General features: G+C 36.3%; 2 protein-coding genes and 1 pseudogene across 2 annotated transcripts; all 3 read left to right on the top strand.

The window, feature by feature from the left end:
• The first annotated feature begins 490 nt into the window (after positions 1 to 490).
• On the top strand, positions 491 to 2,457 carry LOC125474327 (probable jasmonic acid carboxyl methyltransferase 2). The gene is made up of 3 exons (XM_048577863.1): positions 491 to 652; positions 771 to 1,454; positions 1,940 to 2,457. The coding sequence occupies exons 1-3, from the start codon at positions 578 to 580 to the stop codon at positions 2,282 to 2,284; spliced, it is 1,104 nt and encodes a 367-aa protein (XP_048433820.1). The 5' UTR covers positions 491 to 577; the 3' UTR covers positions 2,285 to 2,457.
• A 4,810-nt stretch (positions 2,458 to 7,267) lies between these two features.
• On the top strand, positions 7,268 to 9,235 carry LOC125468265 (probable jasmonic acid carboxyl methyltransferase 2). The gene is made up of 3 exons (XM_048577873.1): positions 7,268 to 7,429; positions 7,548 to 8,231; positions 8,718 to 9,235. The coding sequence occupies exons 1-3, from the start codon at positions 7,355 to 7,357 to the stop codon at positions 9,060 to 9,062; spliced, it is 1,104 nt and encodes a 367-aa protein (XP_048433830.1). The 5' UTR covers positions 7,268 to 7,354; the 3' UTR covers positions 9,063 to 9,235.
• A 4,819-nt stretch (positions 9,236 to 14,054) lies between these two features.
• On the top strand, positions 14,055 to 16,016 carry LOC125474338 (annotated as a pseudogene).
• The last annotated feature ends 1,608 nt before the right edge of the window (positions 16,017 to 17,624 follow it).

Here is a 17,624-nt window from a genome sequence, read left to right on the forward strand (position 1 = left end):
TACGGCGTCATGTTGATAAATATAGGGGTAAATCAGGCATACAGAATCAGATAGAGTTAAAGATTTGGGGCTTGAAAGTGTATATATGTACGAAGTTAGGGTTTTGTCTGGTTGTTGTATTTTGGCCTTAGGTTTTTCCAACGTTAGGTTATAAGCTTATAGTGCGTGCATGGATATATGTGGTCTTGCACGTGACAAATGGCACAAAATATAGTACGTACTAGTTCAGGGTTTTTTTTTTTTTTTTTTTTTTTTTGAACGTTAGGTTATAAACTTCTCATAATCACGACGTGTGTGGTTGCAGTTTCTGCATGGTTCGACATAGGAAAAAAATTTCAATATGTCCGGAATACAAGAAAAATATTATATGTCATTATACAATAAGTAAAGTAAAATTAAAAATAAAAATCTTTATATTTGTATAATAATATATGACGTATCGTTTTATATTCCGGACATAATAAAAAACCTCTCCCGGGGTCTATATATCACACCAGCATCACTTCAAAGTTTCATAAGTTTTATGTGAGTCGATCTGTGCGGAAGACAAGGGCCTGAATAGGGAAGAGAGACAGAGATGGAGGTGCTGCAAATACTTCACATGAACAAAGGGAACGGCGAGACTAGTTATGCTCAAAACTCTAAAGTTCAGGTACAAATTAATTTCTAATTTTAACAACAGCGCGCGAGGATAACAAAGGATATTAGTCGAGTAGTTCTTAATTATTATTGCATGGATCTCGTTTGATTAATCTAATTATTTTTTGTAGGAAAATATATTATCCATCGCAAAGCCAATCGTTGATGAAGCTGTACAAAAATTGTTGTGCTCAAATATGGCACCAATTGGGAGCATGGGAATAGCCGATTTGGGTTGCTCATCTGGACCAAACACCTTCCTTCTCATCTCCGAAATAATTGATGCCATCCGTGCCACACGTAGCAGCTCATCATCATTCACAGAATTTAGAGTGTTTCTAAACGACCTCTTTAGCAACGACTTCAACACCATTTTTATGTCACTCCCGGCATTCTACAACCAACTAAAGGAAGAAAATGGTGCTGGACTCGGGTCTTTCTTTGTCTCCGCCACGCCGGGCTCGTTTTACGGCAGGTTGTTTCCAGCCAAGAGTTTGCACTTCGTGCACTCTTCTTCTAGTCTTCATTGGCGCTCTCAGGTCCCTCATGGCCTGGATCTCCAGGCAGCTGGCAAAGCGTTGAACAAAGGAAAGATTTGGATTTCTAAGACCAGCCCCCAATGCGTTTTGGATGCATATTCATTTCAATTTCACAAGGATTTTTCGTTATTTCTCAAGTCCCGGGCTGAAGAAATAATTGGTGGAGGACGGATGGTGTTGTCAATCCCAGGCAGGTCATCCTCTGACCCATCAACTCCAGAGAGCTGCTACCAGTGGGATCTCCTAGCTCATGCATTAATGACCATGGTTTCAGAGGTACCTACATAGAAAAATATCCAATATTTAGTTTTAAGTTCCTAGTAATTCTCTTCATCTCCTAACAAGAATTTTCTTAATAATTTAACTTTTTTTTATGAACAATTATTATTTTTTTGTTATTTAGGAACAATACTTCAAGAATCAAACCATAGAAGAAAACTTCTGACCTATCAACTGTTAAAGTTGAGCAAAATAATAGTTGAGTGGGTAATAACATTTGAGTTTACCTTTTTTTTTCTTCTTTTTTAAAATGATATTCATTTTTTTTTTTTTTTTTTTTACTAAGAATGGAGTTTTATAGACTGCTTTATGAAGAACCCTTTTTCTCTATTTTTTACGAGTAATGTTATTTGGACATACACAAGACACATTCTTTAATACGTGCGTGACTCACATACCATTTCATAAGCATATATATTTTAGCGTGTACAAATACAAGCTTAATTTATTGACTAGTAACATTTAGTATATGAATGGTATAGGGTCTTATTGAAGAGGAAAAGGTTGATTCCTTCAACCTTCCGTACTATGTCCCAAGTGAAGAGGAAGTGAAGCTGGAGTTAGAAAAAGAAGGATCATTTATAATAGACCGCTTTGAAGCCTTTGAAATTGATTGGGATGGTGGTGCGGAAACAACCGTCGTAGCCAGTGGTCAGCGAGTGGCCAAGACCATAAGAGCTGTGGTTGAGTCCATGATCGAATCTCATTTTGAAAAAAATATCATGGATGATCTGTTTCGTCGGTACGCCGAGCTCATCGCCGACCACTTATCAAAATCTAGAACCAAGTTGCTCAATTTGTTTATTTCAGTCATTAGAAAGGACTGAGTTTTCTTAAACTTCCCAATAAAAATTTTCATCAACAGATTAAAGATCTGGTCTCATTGCCATTTCCTTAGTTATGTTGTTGGATTTTGTTTTAGAAAATGTTAAGGGGAGATCATATTTAATAAATTATGTTTGTACCACTTCTCTAATAAATGTAAAACTTACTTGAAAAACCTTATTTGTACCGGCGGTTCTACTTCTATTTAAAAAATAGACGTTAAATCTACTTGAAGACCCTACTTGACTCGTTTTAGGATGTAATATAATTACGGGCTTGGCCCCATTACTCATCCAGATCACGTTGAGCACTCAGAAGCTGAATGGATTGTTTTTCCTTTTTGGTGAAAGAAGCACAATGGACTTGTTTGTTGTGCGGACCTCTTGCAACGACGTCGCCTCTTCAAATGGTTCAGTTCAGTTGTTACACAACCGTACTTCTTTAGAAAAAAAAACTACATAAGCAAAAAGCGGATTTGCATAGTTTGTACTAATTTTTGTCTTTTGATTTTATTCAATGTATTTGATTCGAAGGTTAAAAATTAAAAAGAGTATCGAAAGTAAAAAGAGGTGTGCAGATAGCACTATCCAATTCTGTATGGTATTCTAAAGCATTTTATATTTTATATTTTTTAACCGTTAAATCTCTGATCAAATCACACAAAAACTAAAATCTATTGGTTATTAATTATTCTATGCTTTGAAGCACCACAGAATTTTTGCTAAGGCTAATAGCATAATAGTTCGGGTCATGAAAACAAGGACCGAAACCATAAATGTGGGATAATACGGAGTTGACTTGTGGCTAGTGCATTCGACTTCTGGTGTTAGGACCATTAGTTAAGTTGTTTTCTATTTAGCGGAGAACAACACATTGAATGAGAGAAGTATCAAAATTGGCTTTCATCCGCGTTGCTAGTTATACTAGGTAGTTGTATTTTGGTATATATTCAACACACTAATTTTGTATAAAAAAGTTATATATACATCACAATCATTCGAAAATATTACACCCCACAAATATAATATCGTTATTTCGTAACAATCTGAGAATAGATTGTCCTAATTTTGTTAGCGAGCCTATCAACAATTGTATTTCGTTTCATGTGCACACAACACATGGAAATTAGGGACCTTGATTCTTCATCTCCCATTTTCTTTCCTTTTTAGTCTCCTCTTATTTGAACGTTCACAATTGAGTCATATCAATATTTTATTTTGATTTCTTTATAAGGAGAGAAAGACAAAAAGAAAAATGAGAGAAGCGAGCGAGATTTGGATGGAAAAGAATCCTATCTACATACAGAAACACACAAAATTTCCCAAGCATGACAATAAGAACAATCATTACCCAATTCCAACTCCCTTCACAAACTACTACAAATTTTCAACTTTTTTCCTTAAAAAATAAAATTAAATATTAAAATGCAGGATTGAAGCTCAGGGTAGAGTAAAACATACAAAAGTGGGGGAGGATCCGGTGTAAGCGAGAACAAGATTAGCAGCCCCTTCGCCTCTGTAAGCCCATTCAGCAGCGTCTTTCTTCTCCAAAACGACCTCCATATCTCGCTGTTGGCCGCGTTTCAGCTTCTCTCCGTCACTACACATTCCAAAAATCCCATCTTTCCCATTTCTTCAAATACCAAAAACCAAAATTCTGAAGAAAAAAAAATCGAAAATTTGCATGTACCTGATCGATGAGATAAGATTTGGGTTTTTGCGTTTCTGGGTTTTCTCCCACCTTGCAGGAATCAGCTAACACGAACTACACCCTCCCCGCTTGCAAAAAGACGATTTTATAGAGATAAGGCGACGACGAAGTCGCAGTGGGGGAATCTCTGATCACTTGGTCACTCGCTTCCTTCCACCTTTACTGAAAGCTTAGGAAGCAACGTAAACCCAAAACCCACTAAATTAAATATAAAAAAAAAAAAGATAAAGATTTCGTAAAATCAACCCCTCTCGTAAAATCAACCCCTGCTCCAAAATCTATTTAATTCATCCAAATAAATAGCAATAAACAGTAATTGGCTAAGTACATTTTCATCCCTATAAAATGAGATGGTTAGTCAATTCGTATTAAAATATTATTAATTTTTTTTATAAAATAATTTATTTTTAATTTCGGAAATGATTTTTAATGTATCATTATCTGAAAGTACTATTTTTGTAGATAGATTTCCGATAAGATTTTGCACCAATCTCGTCGCGCCATGTGTCACTATTTGTTTTAAATCATTTATAATATATTTCAATAAGATTTTCAACCAATCACGTAGTGTCACGTGACATTATCTACAACCTTATCCTTTCTTTTTTGTCAACCCTACATCCATCCTAATTCATACACCAAACTCAAACTAACTCAAAATCATTCTTCATCATTTTTAAATCTTGAGTTCTTACAATGTTTTCTTTAAAGAGATTATATGAAATCGATAAGCAAGAGAAAAATTTGTTTGCAGAACAGGAAGAATTGTTCAATCTCGAGGATGGTAGAGATGAAGTGTTCGTAATGGAAGAGGAAGATGATGATTAACATAGAAGGCAGAGAGCTTCACATTCTCATCGTCTCATGCAAGCTGCGGGTCGGATCTCCAAACCCAAACGTGTTGCAAACTTGGATAGAAAAATGGAAAGGCGAGGTAATGATCTTTTGTAAGATTATTTTATCCCCGACAGCATATTCCCTAATCATTTTTTTAGACGACGTTTTAGAATGCAACGAAGTTTGTTCAACAAAATCATGATTGGTATTTTCGACCATGATCCATACTTTGTGCAAAAAAAAATGCTTTTCATGTTTTAGGTATTCTTCTTAAGCAAAAAATTACTGGTGCCTTGCCGATGCATGCATATGGAATATCTTGATCAAGTGGATGAGATAGCGAGGATGGGGAAATCAACTGTTTTAGAGTTCCTGATGAGGTTTTGCTTCGCAGTCGAAGCTCTCTACACCGATGAGTACCTCCGAAAATCCAGGACAATGGACTTGCCTTCTACACCAATGAGTACCTCCGGAAATCCAGGACAATGGATCTGTCATGATTGGAAGCATCGACTGTATGCAGTGGACCTTGAAAAACTATCCAAATGTGTGGCAAGAAGCTTATGGCGACAAAAATGAGTCAAAAGTATCATTTTGGAAGCGGTGGCATCATTTGGCAGCTACAAGATATCTGAATTTGGATTCATTTGGAGTGTGATTTAATTACGGGCTTGGCCCATTACTCATTCAGATCACATTGAGCACTCAGAGCCCAATAGACTTTTCTTTTTCGTTTGGTGAACGAAGCCCAATCGACTTGTGTGCTGTCCGGACCTCTTGCAACTACGTCTCGTCTTCAAATGGTTCAGTTACACAACCCTACTTTTTTCAAAACCATAAAATATGGCCTAATACGGGGTGACTTGTAGCTAGGGCATTAGACTTCTGCTTTTGGGACTACTAGTTAAATTGTTTTCTATTTAGGGGAGAACAACACGTTGAGTGAGAGAAGTATCAAAATTGGCTTTCACCCACACTGCTAGTTATACAGGTGATCGTATTCTGGTATAAATTTCACATAATAATTTTGTATAAAAAAATATTAATATACATCACATTCACTCGAAACATAACATCCCATACAACATCATCATCTCGTAACAAATTGAGAAGAGATATTCCTAATTTGGTAAGCCAGAATCATCCACCAATAGATTTTGAGCAAAGGTTTCCCGATTCTCAAATTTGAAGACTTGAAGTTGCCTATCATTTCCAACTCTCTCAAGTCTGAGGTCACATGCTCCATTTGGCTTTGCACCGGCCTAATTTTTCCAAATCTCTGAAATCTGTCATCCTTTTCTCATCAAATAATTCCAGGTCGAACCTAACTCTGCACGCATCGCAAGATGGCAATTGCATGAAATCATAGTTAGGCTCTGGGGTTCGGTTGGGCCACCGATTGCGATTGTCAAGTTCTCTTGCTGACAGCTCGCAGATCATGACTATTCGATGGTCCCAACCAGTTAGGTTGGATTTTGCTTATAGTTCCATTTTTTCGGCACACAAATTAAAATATTGATTGATATACTTTTTAATACGTTGAGACTTGAGAGAAATAATATGTCTAAAATGAAGAATAGTTTAACTATTTGCCAGAGCCTGAAATCCCCTATAACTAACAAGGGTTGGCTCAATTGATAAGGTCCTGGTCTTATGTGTCGCCCTATCAAAGTTCGAGCCTTGCTGCCTGCAGTTCTCGTTGGTGGGCGATCTGTAAATTCATACGTAAATTTGCTGGCAGCAGACATTTAAGTATCATGCATAAGACATTCCAACTCGAGGTTGTGGATATGCCCTGGCACTGATGGTGAGAGTAACCAATCTCTCCCTAAACTTTTTGTTAAAAAAAAAAATCCCTATACTTCAATAACATATCCTAAATTCTAATTATGATCAGTTGGTTCTCATTAGCTTTTTTGTGTTGTTTATGCTATTAACTTATTGAACTACGGCGTCATGTTGATAAATATAGGGGTAAATCAGGCATACAGAATCAGATAGAGTTAAAGATTTGGGGCTTGAAAGTGTATATATGTACGAAGTTAGGGTTTTGTCTGGTTGTTGTATTTTGGCCTTAGGTTTTTCCAACGTTAGGTTATAAGCTTATAGTGCGTGCATGGATATATGTGGTCTTGCACGTGACACATGGCACAAAATATAGTACGTACTAGTTCAGGGTTTTTTTTTTTTTTTTTTTTTTTTTTGAACGTTAGGTTATAAACTTCTCATAATCACGACGTGTGTGGTTGCAGTTTCTGCATGGTTCGACATAGGAAAAAAATTTCAATATGTCCGGAATACAAGAAAAATATTATATGTCATTATACAATAAGTAAAGTAAAATTAAAAATAAAAATCTTTATATTTGTATAATAATATATGACGTATCGTTTTATATTCCGGACATAATAAAAAACCTCTCCCGGGGTCTATATATCACACCAGCATCACTTCAAAGTTTCATAAGTTTTATGTGAGTCGATCTGTGCGGAAGACAAGGGCCTGACTAGGGAAGAGAGACAGAGATGGAGGTGCTGCAAATACTTCACATGAACAAAGGGAACGGCGAGACTAGTTATGCTCAAAACTCTAAAGTTCAGGTACAAATTAATTTCTAATTTTAACAACAGCGCGCGAGGATAACAAAGGAAATTAGTCGAGTAGTTCTTAATTATTATTGCATGGATCTCGTTTGATTAATCTAATTATTTTTTGTAGGAAAATATATTATCCATCGCAAAGCCAATCGTTGATGAAGCTGTACAAAAATTGTTGTGCTCAAATATGGCACCAATTGGGAGCATGGGAATAGCCGATTTGGGTTGCTCATCTGGACCAAACACCTTCCTTCTCATCTCCGAAATAATTGATGCCATCCGTGCCACACGTAGCAGCTCATCATCATTCACAGAATTTAGAGTGTTTCTAAACGACCTCTTTAGCAACGACTTCAACACCATTTTTATGTCACTCCCGGCATTCTACAACCAACTAAAGGAAGAAAATGGTGCTGGACTCGGGTCTTTCTTTGTCTCCGCCACGCCGGGCTCGTTTTACGGCAGGTTGTTTCCAGCCAAGAGTTTGCACTTCGTGCACTCTTCTTCTAGTCTTCATTGGCGCTCTCAGGTCCCTCATGGCCTGGATCTCCAGGCAGCTGGCAAAGCGTTGAACAAAGGAAAGATTTGGATTTCTAAGACCAGCCCCCAATGCGTTTTGGATGCATATTCATTTCAATTTCACAAGGATTTTTCGTTATTTCTCAAGTCCCGGGCTGAAGAAATAATTGGTGGAGGACGGATGGTGTTGTCAATCCCAGGCAGGTCATCCTCTGACCCATCAACTCCAGAGAGCTGCTACCAGTGGGATCTCCTAGCTCATGCATTAATGACCATGGTTTCAGAGGTACCTACATAGAAAAATATCCAATATTTAGTTTTAAGTTCCTAGTAATTCTCTTCATCTCCTAACAAGAATTTTCTTAATAATTTAACTTTTTTTTATGAACAATTATTATTTTTTTGTTATTTAGGAACAATACTTCAAGAATCAAACCATAGAAGAAAACTTCTGACCTATCAACTGTTAAAGTTGAGCAAAATAATAGTTGAGTGGGTAATAACATTTGAGTTTACCTTTTTTTTTCTTCTTTTTTAAAATGATATTCATTTTTTTTTTTTTTTTTTTTTACTAAGAATGGAGTTTTATAGACTGCTTTATGAAGAACCCTTTTTCTCTATTTTTCACGAGTAATGTTATTTGGACATACACAAGACACATTCTTTAATACGTGCGTGACTCACATACCATTTCATAAGCATATATATTTTAGCGTGTACAAATACAAGCTTAATTTATTGACTAGTAACATTTAGTATATGAATGGTATAGGGTCTTATTGAAGAGGAAAAGGTTGATTCCTTCAACCTTCCGTACTATGTCCCAAGTGAAGAGGAAGTGAAGCTGGAGTTAGAAAAAGAAGGATCATTTATAATAGACCGCTTTGAAGCCTTTGAAATTGATTGGGATGGTGGTGCGGAAACAACCGTCGTAGCCAGTGGTCAGCGAGTGGCCAAGACCATAAGAGCTGTGGTTGAGTCCATGATCGAATCTCATTTTGAAAAAAATATCATGGATGATCTGTTTCGTCGGTACGCCGAGCTCATCGCCGACCACTTATCAAAATCTAGAACCAAGTTGCTCAATTTGTTTATTTCAGTCATTAGAAAGGACTGAGTTTTCTTAAACTTCCCAATAAAAATTTTCATCAACAGATTAAAGATCTGGTCTCATTGCCATTTCCTTAGTTATGTTGTTGGATTTTGTTTTAGAAAATGTTAAGGGGAGATCATATTTAATAAATTATGTTTGTACCACTTCTCTAATAAATGTAAAACTTACTTGAAAAACCTTATTTGTACCGGCGGTTCTACTTCTATTTAAAAAATAGACGTTAAATCTACTTGAAGACCCTACTTGACTCGTTTTAGGATGTAATATAATTACGGGCTTGGCCCCATTACTCATCCAGATCACGTTGAGCACTCAGAAGCTGAATGGATTGTTTTTCCTTTTTGGTGAAAGAAGCACAATGGACTTGTTTGTTGTGCGGACCTCTTGCAACGACGTCGCCTCTTCAAATGGTTCAGTTCAGTTGTTACACAACCGTACTTCTTTAGAAAAAAAAAACTACATAAGCAAAAAGCGGATTTGCATAGTTTGTACTAATTTTTGTCTTTTGATTTTATTCAATGTATTTGATTCGAAGGTTAAAAATTAAAAAGAGTATCGAAAGTAAAAAGAGGTGTGCAGATAGCACTATCCAATTCTGTATGGTATTCTAAAGCATTTTATATTTTATATTTTTTAACCGTTAAATCTCTGATCAAATCACACAAAAACTAAAATCTATTGGTTATTAATTATTCTATGCTTTGAAGCACCACAGAATTTTTGCTAAGGCTAATAGCATAATAGTTCGGGTCATGAAAACAAGGACCGAAACCATAAATGTGGGATAATACGGAGTTGACTTGTGGCTAGTGCATTCGACTTCTGGTGTTAGGACCATTAGTTAAGTTGTTTTCTATTTAGCGGAGAACAACACATTGAATGAGAGAAGTATCAAAATTGGCTTTCATCCGCGTTGCTAGTTATACTAGGTAGTTGTATTTTGGTATATATTCAACACACTAATTTTGTATAAAAAAGTTATATATACATCACAATCATTCGAAAATATTACACCCCACAAATATAATATCGTTATTGCGTAACAATCTGAGAATAGATTGTCCTAATTTTGTTAGCGAGCCTATCAACAATTGTATTTCGTTTCATGTGCACACAACACATGGAAATTAGGGACCTTGATTCTTCATCTCCCATTTTCTTTCCTTTTTAGTCTCCTCTTATTTGAACGTTCACAATTGAGTCATATCAATATTTTATTTGATTTCTTTATAAGGAGAGAAAGACAAAAAGAAAAATGAGAGAAGCGAGCGAGATTTGGATGGAAAAGAATCCTATCTACATACAGAAACACACAAAATTTCCCAAGCATGACAATAAGAACAATCATTACCCAATTCCAACTCCCTTCACAAACTACTACAAATTTTCAACTTTTTTCCTTAAAAAATAAAATTAAATATTAAAATGCAGGATTGAAGCTCAGGGTAGAGTAAAACATACAAAAGTGGGGGAGGATCCGGTGTAAGCGAGAACAAGATTAGCAGCCCCTTCGCCTCTGTAAGCCCATTCAGCAGCGTCTTTCTTCTCCAAAACGACCTCCATATCTCGCTGTTGGCCGCGTTTCAGCTTCTCTCCGTCACTACACATTCCAAAAATCCCATCTTTCCCATTTCTTCAAATACCAAAAACCAAAATTCTGAAGAAAAAAAAATCGAAAATTTGCATGTACCTGATCGATGAGATAAGATTTGGGTTTTTGCGTTTCTGGGTTTTCTCCCACCTTGCAGGAATCAGCTAACACGAACTACACCCTCCCCGCTCGCAAAAGACGATTTTATAGAGATAAGGCGACGCGAAGTCGCAGTGGGGGTATCTCTGATCACTTGGTCACTCGCTTCCTTCCACTTTACTGAAGCTAGGAAGCAACCTAAACCCAAAACCCACTAATAAATATAAAAAAAAAGATAAAGAACTCGAAAAATCAACCCCACTTTTTAAAAAAAATAAGTGCTCCAAAATCTATTTAATTCTCCTAAATAAATAGTGTTTAATTCAATAAACAATAATTGGCTAAGTACATTTTAATCCTATAAACTGAGCTGGCTAGTCAATTCGTATTAAATATTATTAATTTTTTTATAAAATAATTATTTTTAATTTCAGATATGATTTTTAACATGCTATCATCTGAAAGTACTATTTTGTGGATAGATTTTCGATAAGATTTTAAACAAATCTCATTGCCACACGTGTCACTATTTGTTTTATAATCCTTTAGAATAGATTTCGATAAGATTTTCAACCAATTACATAGTGTCACGTGACATTATCTACAACCTTATCCTTTCTTTTTTGTCAACCCTACATCCATCCTAATTCATACACCAAACTCAAACTAACTCAAAATCATTCTTCGTCATTTTTAAATCTTGAGTTCTTACAATGTTTTCTTAAAGTAGATTATATGAAATCAATAAGCAAGAGAAAAATTTGTTTGCAGAACAGGAAGAATTGTTCAATCTCAAGGATGGTAGAGATGAAGTGATTCATAATGGAAGAGGAAGATGATGATTAACATAGAAGGCAGAGAGCTTCACATTCTCATCGTGTCATGCAAGCTGCGGGTCGGATCTCCAAACCCAAACGTGTTGCAAACTTGGATAGAAAAATGGAAAGGCGAGGTAATGATCTTTTGTAAGATTATTTTATCCCCAACAGCATATTCCCTAATCATTTTTTTAGACGACGTTTTAGAATGCAACGAAGTTTGTTCAACAAAATCATGATTGGTATTTTCGACCATGATCCATACTTTGTGCAAAAAAAATGCTTTTCATGTTTTAGGTATTCTTCTTAAGCAAAAAATTACTGGTGCCTTGCCGATGCATGCATATGGAATATCTTGATCAAGTGGATGAGATAGCGAGGATGGGGAAATCAACTGTTTTAGAGTTCCTGATGAGGTTTTGCTTCGCAGTCAAAGCTCTCTACACCTAATGAGTACCTCCTGAAAATCCTAGGACAATGGACTTGCCCTCTACACCAATGAGTACCTCGGAAATCCAGGACAATGGATCTGTCATGATTGGAAGCATCGACTGTATCCAGTGGACCTTGAAAAACTATCAAATGTGTGGCAAGAAGCTTATGGCGACAAAAAATGAGTCAAAAGTATCATTTTGGAAGCGGTGGCATCAGTTTGGCAGCTACAAGATATCTGAATTTGGATTCATTTGGAGTGTGATTTAATTACGGGCTTGGCCCATTACTCATTCAGATCACATTGAGCACTCAGAGCCCAATAGACTTTTCTTTTCGTTTGGTGAACGAAGCCCAATCGACTTGTGTGCTGTCCGGACCTCTTGCAACTACGTCTCGTCTTCAAATGGTTCAGTTACACAACCCTACTTTTTCAAAACCATAAAATATGGCCTAATACGGGGTGACTTGTAGCTAGGGCATTAGACTTCTGCTTTTGGGACTACTAGTTAATTGTTTTCTATTTAGGGGAGAACAACACGTTGAGTGAGAGAAGTATCAAAATTGGCTTTCACCCACACTGCTAGTTATACAGGTGATCGTATTCTGGTATAAATTTCACATAATAATTTTGTATAAAAAAATATTAATATACATCACATTCACTCGAAACATAACATCCCATACAACATCATCATCTCGTAACAAATTGAGAAGAGATATTCCTAATTTGGTAAGCCAGAATCATCCACCAATAGATTTTGAGCAAAGGTTTCCCGATTCTCAAATTTGAAGACTTGAAGTTGCCTATCATTTCCAACTCTCTCAAGTCTGAGGTCACATGCTCCATTTGGCTTTGCACCGGCCTAATTTTTCCAAATCTCTGAAATCTGTCATCCTTTACTCATCAAATAATTCAAGGTCGAAACTAACTCTGCACGCATCGCAAGATGGCAATTGCATGAAATCATAGTTAGGCTCTGGGGTTCGGTTGGGTCACCGATTGCGATTGTCAAGTTCTCTTGCTGACAGCTCGCAGATCATGACTATTCGATGGTCCCAACCAGTTAGGTTGGATTTTGCTTATAGTTCCATTTTTTCGGCACACAAATTAAATATTATTGATACTTATACGTGAGACTTGAGAATCATTATACTTTAATACGTTAAGACTTGAGAGAAATAATATGTCTAAAATGAAGAATAGTTTAACTATTTGCCAGAGCCTGAAATCCCCTATAACTAACAAGGGTTGGCTCAATTGATAAGGTCCTGGTCTTATGTGTCGCCCCATCAAAGTTCGAGCCTTGCTGCCTGCAGTTCTCGTTGGTGGGCGATCTGTAAATTCATACGTAAATTGCCGGCAGCAGGAATTTAAGTATCATGCATAAGCCATTCCAACTCGAGGTTGTGGGTATGCCCTGGCACTGATGGTGAGAGTAACCAATCTCCCCCTAAACTTTTGTTAAAAAAAAAATCCCTATACTTCAATAACATATCCTAAATTCTAATTATGATCAGTGGTTCTCATTAGATTTTTGTGTTGGTTTATGCTATTAACTTATTGAACTACGGCGTCATGCTGATAAATATAGGGGTAAATCAGGCATACAGAATCAGATAGAGTTAAAGATTTGGGGATTGAAATTGTATATATGTACATATATGTACGAAGTTAGGGTTTTGTCTGGCTTTTGTATTTTGGCCTTAGGTTTTTCCAACGTTAGGTTATAAACTTATAGTGCATGCATGGATATATGTGGTCTTGCACGTGACAATGGCACACAATATAGTACGTACTAGTTCAGGGTTTTTTTTTTTTGAACGTTAGGTTATACACTTCTCATAATCACGACGTGTGTGGTTGCAGTTTCTGCATGGTTCGACATAGGAAAAAAATTTCAATATGTCCGGAATACAAGAAAAATATTATATGTCATTATACAATAAGTAAAGTAAAATTAAAAATAAAAATCTTTATATTTGTATAATAATATATGACGTATCGTTTTATATTCCGGACATAATAAAAAACCTCTCCCGGGGTCTATATATCACACCAGCATCACTTCAAAGTTTCATAAGTTTTATGTGAGTCGATCTGTGCGGAAGACAAGGGCCTGACTAGGGAAGAGAGACAGAGATGGAGGTGCTGCAAATACTTCACATGAACAAAGGGAACGGCGAGACTAGTTATGCTCAAAACTCTAAAGTTCAGGTACAAATTAATTTCTAATTTTAACAACAGCGCGCGAGGATAACAAAGGAAATTAGTCGAGTAGTTCTTAATTATTATTGCATGGATCTCGTTTGATTAATCTAATTATTTTTTGTAGGAAAATATATTATCCATCGCAAAGCCAATCGTTGATGAAGCTGTACAAAAATTGTTGTGCTCAAATATGGCACCAATTGGGAGCATGGGAATAGCCGATTTGGGTTGCTCATCTGGACCAAACACCTTCCTTCTCATCTCCGAAATAATTGATGCCATCCGTGCCACACGTAGCAGCTCATCATCATTCACAGAATTTAGAGTGTTTCTAAACGACCTCTTTAGCAACGACTTCAACACCATTTTTATGTCACTCCCGGCATTCTACAACCAACTAAAGGAAGAAAATGGTGCTGGACTCGGGTCTTTCTTTGTCTCCGCCACGCCGGGCTCGTTTTACGGCAGGTTGTTTCCAGCCAAGAGTTTGCACTTCGTGCACTCTTCTTCTAGTCTTCATTGGCGCTCTCAGGTCCCTCATGGCCTGGATCTCCAGGCAGCTGGCAAAGCGTTGAACAAAGGAAAGATTTGGATTTCTAAGACCAGCCCCCAATGCGTTTTGGATGCATATTCATTTCAATTTCACAAGGATTTTTCGTTATTCTCAAGTCCCGGGCTGAAGAAATAATTGGTGGAGGACGGATGGTGTTGTCAATCCCAGGCAGGTCATCCTCTGACCCATCAACTCCAGAGAGCTGCTACCAGTGGGATCTCCTAGCTCATGCATTAATGACCATGGTTTCAGAGGTACCTACATAGAAAAATATCCAATATTTAGTTTTAAGTTCCTAGTAATTCTCTTCATCTCCTAACAAGAATTTTCTTAATAATTTAACTTTTTTTTATGAACAATTATTATTTTTTTGTTATTTAGGAACAATACTTCAAGAATCAAACCATAGAAGAAAACTTCTGACCTATCAACTGTTAAAGTTGAGCAAAATAATAGTTGAGTGGGTAATAACATTTGAGTTTACCTTTTTTTTTCTTCTTTTTTAAAATGATATTCAATTTTTTTTTTTTTTACTAAGAATGGAGTTTTATAGACTGCTTTATGAAGAACCCTTTTTCTCTATTTTTCACGAGTAATGTTATTTGGACATACACAAGACACATTCTTTAATACGTGCGTGACTCACATACCATTTCATAAGCATATATATTTTAGCGTGTACAAATACAAGCTTAATTTATTGACTAGTAACCTTTAGTATATGAATGGTATAGGGTCTTATTGAAGAGGAAAAGGTTGATTCCTTCAACCTTCCGTACTATGTCCCAAGTGAAGAGGAAGTGAAGCTGGAGTTAGAAAAAGAAGGATCATTTATAATAGACCGCTTTGAAGCCTTTGAAATTGATTGGGATGGTGGTGCGGAAACAACCGTCGTAGCCAGTGGTCAGCGAGTGGCCAAGACCATAAGAGCTGTGGTTGAGTCCATGATCGAATCTCATTTTGAAAAAAATATCATGGATGATCTGTTTCGTCGGTACGCCGAGCTCATCGCCGACCACTTATCAAAATCTAGAACCAAGTTGCTCAATTTGTTTATTTCAGTCATTAGAAAGGACTGAGTTTTCTTAAACTTCCCAATAAAAATTTTCATCAACAGATTAAAGATCTGGTCTCATTGCCATTTCCTTAGTTATGTTGTTGGATTTTGTTTTAGAAAATGTTAAGGGGAGATCATATTTAATAAATTATGTTTGTACCACTTCTCTAATAAATGTAAAACTTACTTGAAAAACCTTATTTGTACCGGCGGTTCTACTTCTATTTAAAAAATAGACGTTAAATCTACTTGAAGACCCTACTTGACTCGTTTTAGGATGTAATATAATTACGGGCTTGGCCCCATTACTCATCCAGATCACGTTGAGCACTCAGAAGCTGAATGGATTGTTTTTCCTTTTTGGTGAAAGAAGCACAATGGACTTGTTTGTTGTGCGGACCTCTTGCAACGACGTCGCCTCTTCAAATGGTTCAGTTCAGTTGTTACACAACCGTACTTCTTTAGAAAAAAAAACTACATAAGCAAAAAGCGGATTTGCATAGTTTGTACTAATTTTTGTCTTTTGATTTTATTCAATGTATTTGATTCGAAGGTTAAAAATTAAAAAGAGTATCGAAAGTAAAAAGAGGTGTGCAGATAGCACTATCCAATTCTGTATGGTATTCTAAAGCATTTTATATTTTATATTTTTTAACCGTTAAATCTCTAATCAAATCACACAAAAACTAAAATCTATTGGTTATTAATTATTCTATGCTTTGAAGCACCACAGAATTTTTGCTAAGGCTAATAGCATAATAGTTCGGGTCATGAAAACAAGGACCGAAACCATAAATGTGGGATAATAAGGAGTTGACTTGTGGCTAGTGCATTCGACTTCTGGTGTTAGGACCATTAGTTAAGTTGTTTTCTATTTAGCGGAGAACAACACATTGAATGAGAGAAATATCAAAATTGGCTTTCATCCGCGTTGCTAGTTATACTAGGTAGTTGTATTTTGGTATATATTCAACACACTAATTTTGTATAAAAAAGTTATATATACATCACAATCATTCGAAAATATTACACCCCACAAATATAATATCGTTATTGCGTAACAATCTGAGAATAGATTGTCCTAATTTTGTTAGCGAGCCTATCAACAATTGTATTTCGTTTCATGTGCACACAACACATGGAAATTAGGGACCTTGATTCTTCATCTCCCATTTTCTTTCCTTTTTAGTCTCCTCTTATTTGAACGTTCACAATTGAGTCATATCAATATTTTATTTTGATTTCTTTATAAGGAGAGAAAGACAAAAAGAAAAATGAGAGAAGCGAGCGAGATTTGGATGGAAAAGAATCCTATCTACATACAGAAACACACAAAATTTCCCAAGCATGACAATAAGAACAATCATTACCCAATTCCAACTCCCTTCACAAACTACTACAAATTTTCAACTTTTTTCCTTAAAAAATAAAATAAAATATTAAAATGCAGGATTGAAGCTCAGGGTAGAGTAAAACATACAAAAGTGGGGGAGGATCCGGTGTAAGCGAGAACAAGATTAGCAGCCCCTTCGCCTCTGTAAGCCCATTCAGCAGCGTCTTTCTTCTCCAAAACGACCTCCATATCTCGCTGTTGGCTGCGTTTCAGCTTCTCTCCATCACTACACATTCCAAAATCCCATCTTTCCCATTTCTTCAAATAACAAAAACCAAAATTCTGAAGAAAAAAAAATCGAAAATTTGCATGTACCTGATCGATGAGATAAGATTTGGGTTTTTGCGTTTCTGGGTTGTCTCCCACCTTGCAGGAATCAGCTAACACGAACTACACCCTCCCCGCTTGCA

This window comes from the organism of the source record quoted next, unplaced genomic scaffold (assembly GCF_019419815.1).
Source record: "Pyrus x bretschneideri cultivar Hongxiangsu unplaced genomic scaffold, Pyrus_bretschneideri_v1 Contig1, whole genome shotgun sequence".
NCBI lineage: Eukaryota > Viridiplantae > Streptophyta > Magnoliopsida > Rosales > Rosaceae > Pyrus > Pyrus x bretschneideri.